This window comes from Pundamilia nyererei, unplaced genomic scaffold (genome assembly GCF_000239375.1).
Source record: "Pundamilia nyererei isolate P.nyererei 1_Seehausen unplaced genomic scaffold, PunNye1.0 scaffold00019, whole genome shotgun sequence".
In the NCBI taxonomy this organism is placed as follows: Eukaryota; Metazoa; Chordata; class Actinopteri; order Cichliformes; family Cichlidae; genus Pundamilia; species Pundamilia nyererei.
This window is the reverse complement of record NW_005187420.1, coordinates 1,475,414-1,479,842: the sequence shown is the minus strand read 5'-3', so window position 1 is coordinate 1,479,842 and position 4,429 is coordinate 1,475,414. Positions and strand designations below refer to the sequence as shown.

At 42.5% G+C, this 4,429-nt stretch overlaps 1 protein-coding gene across 3 annotated transcripts in view; it reads right to left on the bottom strand.

The window, feature by feature from the left end:
* Positions 1-265: 265 nt before the first annotated feature.
* Positions 266-4,429, bottom strand: part of LOC102205775 (MTSS1-like protein) — a 70,414-nt gene continuing 66,250 nt past the window's right edge. For 2 of the 3 annotated variants that reach the window (XM_013909132.1, XM_013909133.1), the window contains 4 exons: positions 4,033-4,140; positions 3,846-3,943; positions 1,037-1,313; positions 266-720 (listed from right to left, as the gene is read on the bottom strand). In XM_013909132.1, the coding sequence (XP_013764586.1) occupies positions 619-720; positions 1,037-1,313; positions 3,846-3,943; positions 4,033-4,140 (585 nt within the window). In that variant the 3' untranslated portion in view covers positions 266-618. The remainder of the gene's footprint in view (positions 721-1,036; positions 1,314-3,845; positions 3,944-4,032; positions 4,141-4,429) is intronic. The other variant, XM_013909134.1, reaches the window with a different exon arrangement.

Below are 4,429 nucleotides of genomic sequence, written 5' to 3'. Positions count from 1 at the left end.
AATAATTTTGTATGATCCACAGCTCACAATAATTCCCGTTTCTCTTATACTGGGCCTTCATTCCATCCTCCATGTGAAGCAAATCATTATAGCCCCCCTGTCTTTAAGTTGGGCCCCGCTACTAGGACATAGACCCACTATATACTCAATACTACATGTATGCACTATGCATACATAGCGTGAATATGAATAAGTATCAAGTGAAACTAATAGAAGAATAGTTATGTCTAACAATCATAACTAAGAATAATTTTTGAGGGTAAAAACAAACAAGAGTCTGTTGACACTATAAAAATCATCTAATTTTTTATTCATTTTTTCGGCTCTTTAATTGGAGCATGCCAGAGAAGGTTTGGGAGCCACTGCTTAAAGCTAATTTTCACACAAGGATGGGTCGTCTGTGTTTACAATGACAGCTGTGCATATTAGTGATATCCTCTCGCTCTGACATGATACAGAGGAGGAAGCTCTCAGAAACAGAGTGTTAGGAAAGTCTGAAGCCTGAGCTTTTGGCTCATAAGGACTACTTGTACACACACTGACCTTTATTTGTTAACTTTTTAGGACCACACTTTTATTGCTTTAATTTTTTTTATGCTGCGTTTCAGACTGTCCATGTTATATATTATGAATAAGAATACTTACAGTGGTGGGGGAGCTGCATTCACTGACTGACTGGCATGTTTCTGAGGCCTCTGATGATGCTGAGCTGGATGATTTCTACACCAGGAAAGAAATAAGAGTGACACAAACCGATAAGAGTTTAGACCAAAAACCAAAACACATGTGTGAAACTTAATGTTTTTCATTAGATATCCAGTAATTAAATTCTATTCAAATATTTGTCCTTTGTTATTTTAAAGTTACACTGAAATGTTTAGTTTACCTGCTGGCTGTCCTTAAAATAGAGACCAAAAATTTTGTGTCATTGTCTTTTTCAGGCTGTGCGTGTGTCATTGGAAGCCAGCAATTTAAGCCACAGTAACTCTGAACGGGTCACATAAATAATGTAAATTTGTCCATGAGGCATTTGTACCTGACTAGTGATGTCTGAGGGCATAGGTGAGGGTGGCTTGGAGTAGATGTTGGCATCCTGGGACACGAAGCCCGAATCATGTGAGGAGACACTGCTGAGGCGGTGGGCAGCAATGCCCCCCGGTGGTGGAGGCTGGTGCGGCAGGCTGCTGCGGTAGCGACAGGAGGAGGAGGATGATGAGGTGGGCGAGTGGGGCAAGGAGCCTCCGCCACCAACACCACCACTACCACCTCCCCCTGACGAACGGGAGGCACTACTGTGGGTGCTGTTTACACTGCTGTTGGGGGAGGAAGGTGTAGAGGAGAAGGGAGGGGGCAGAGTGATGGAGGTGTGAGGAATGTGGAGGTGATGATTCCCAGCGTAGAGCGAAGGCAGTATCAGAGAGAGACAGCATGATTAGAGAAGTAATGGTGGAATTCAGAGAGAAGAAGTGGGGTTGGTTGTTGTAGAAAGTGATAGATTGACAATTAAAGGAAGTGTTGGAAGTTCGTATGATGGGTTGAAGGACCAAGAGGAGTTTACAGCAAATCGTTGGTTCATCAGGTCAGTGAAAACCCGCAGTGCGATGCGCAGTAAAGCCACACACCAGGAACAGTTAAAAGTAGAGACCCGCAACAAAATCAGGTAAGCAAAGATCCAGCAGGAGAGAAAGAGGGCAAATCACATGAATGCACACAAACAAGACACAAGTAATAGAAGATAAGTGAAAAAGAGTACACAGAATGGCAGTTGTTTTGAGTGGAAAAGTGGGAAAGAAAAGGACAGGAGGGGGTAGACAGAGGGTGTGTAAACTTAGAAGGATCCAGCACACACACATCTATACACACAGTAAACACTGAAGGCAAAATGCTGTGAATCCGCTTCACATGCACTGACACTCATACAGTTTGCTTCACAGAACCATAGAAATCAGTTTGTAGTCTTTTGAAAGTATTTAGTTTTTTTATGCATTTGGCTTATAAAAGAGAGGCTGTCATAACTTATCTTAAGGCCAAAATCCTAGATTCTTTATTATCATTTATTTATAATGCTGTTCTGTCTGAAGGCAGTGCTTCTACAAAACTGAGGATGACCCAATCATCAAAAGCTTGTTGAAGCACCAACTTCATCAGATGTATAAATGACGTCTTGATGCATTCTCAATCATCCAGGAAAGTAAATCTCCAAAAGTTGATTCTGTTCATCTGGACGAAACGTTTCGTCACTCATCCAAGTGACGTCTTCAGTCTCAGCTGACTGCAGGTTTCCCCAATCTTATAAACAGTACATTTGCATAATGACTGAAACCAGCCCACTGAAGGAACAATGGGCTGGGAGGTCAGTTCCTTAATCTTAATCATGCAAATTCTCATGACCATTGATCAACAACCACTGACTAAAACATCTGAGTGACCTCACTGGAGGATGAACATCTGACTCTCATCATCCACTGGAGCACAAACTGGGTGTCATCAGGACACTACAACACAGAGCGAACACCATCCCCACAGACACAGCAGCCAGGGAGGCAGAAGAACAGCACATCAAGAAGGCCCTGAGTAAATGTGGTTATCCCAGCTGGACTTTTGTCAAAGCTGGAAAGGCACCTAAAGAAAGCTCCAGCCGATCCAGGAGAGAAGGACAACCGCTCCATAAGCGAAAACCTGTAGTGATCCCATATGTGTCAGGAGTATCAGAACAGTTGAGACACTTTTTTTTTTTTAACACCGGATTTCTGTGGCTTTTAAACCCCAAAACACGCTGCGCCAAAAATTGGTCCACCCCAAGGATCGGGTCCCCCGAGTAACATAGTGTACGCTGTTAAGTGCCAGGAGGATTGGCAGGATTTATACATCGGGGAAACCAAACAACCTCTGGCGAAGCAGATGGCACAACACAGAAGAGCTACCTCGTCAGGCCAGGACTCTGCAGTCTGTTTACACCTACAGGCCAGTGGACACTCTTTCAATGATGAGGATGTACACATCCTGGACAGGGAAGAATGCTGGTTTGAGCGTGGAGTCAAGGAGACTATTTAAGTGAAAAGGGAAAGACCATCTATGAATCGAAGAGGGGGCCTAAGGGTACATCTTTCGCCATCTTAGAATGCTGTGATTGCAGCCATTCCCCAACTCTCTGTGAATGGTCATTGGTCTTTGATCAGTGGTTGTTGATCAATGGTCATGAGAATTTGCATGATTAAGATTAAGGAACTGACCTCCCAGCCCATTGTTCCTTCAGTGGGCTGGTTTCAGTCATTATGCAAATGTGCTGTTTATAAGCTTGGGGAAACCTGCAGTCAGCTGAGACTGAAGAAGTCACTTGGATGAGTGACGAAACGTTTCTCCCACAAAACGCTACGTCCAGATGAACAGAATCAACTTTTGGAGATGTATAAATGACCTTTCATTTCAACAGACATTTGGATTTAAACAGAAACATCCTTTTTTCTGATGCCCTTTCAACTACCTTAACAATCAACCTTTCACTCAGCATTTTCTAATTTGCTGGCTAAGTTTACTTTTTAATATTTGTTTTAATGGCCATGTTAGAGCTATATGTGGTCCAGTTTGATCTAAATTGGGTCCTATAATTATGCAGAATCACCACAGCCTGATTATGAAGGAACATTTCTGGGATTAAATGAGTGGCTCTATCACCCATAGACACTTGTTTTTCGGGGACTGCACAGAATGTAATGGCAGACTGACATGTAGACAAAACGACTGACAATCACACTGACATATAAACATCAAGGATGGCTCCTCTTTCTGATACTCAGAACACTGCCTATGTGTGTATGGATAAGAGTGTATTTGTGTGTGAGTACCTGCACATGCTGCTCTTGCGTGAGCCAGAGCTGCTTGGGGATGACGGAGGGGTCTGATAGGACCAGCTGTAATCGGACCCCTTTAGATCTTTAATCACCTGAGAGAACGTGTAGGAGTCAGAGGTTTGTCTTCTATTTGTTTCTGTCTTTGTGTATTCTGGATGTCATGTTTGCGTATGCTTTTCACCTGTTCACTGGCAGGGGGCAGTTTGTGCGGATCAGTTGTCAGCACAGTGAGGTCATCGATGATGGCCTGGAGATGGGTGATCTCGCCCAGCATAGCAATCTCTCCATTCTTAAAACAAGATAGAAAACATTTTTACTTTTTCTTTTACACTAAAGTCCAACGATTCTCAGTGTACAGTTTCCACAACAACCATAACACAGTTAATTATACTCAGAGCTCTAGTTATTTTTATGTATGATTATTTTTTGTGATATAATTAAACTGTAAATTAGGTACTGTAAGCAAAGCAGTTTAGTTTCTTGTCTTTATAAAGATAATGTGGTTGAAGTGTCAGTACGACACATAAAGTAACAACTCATTTTGTAGCTAAATACTAGGGGTGCAACGATACACAAAA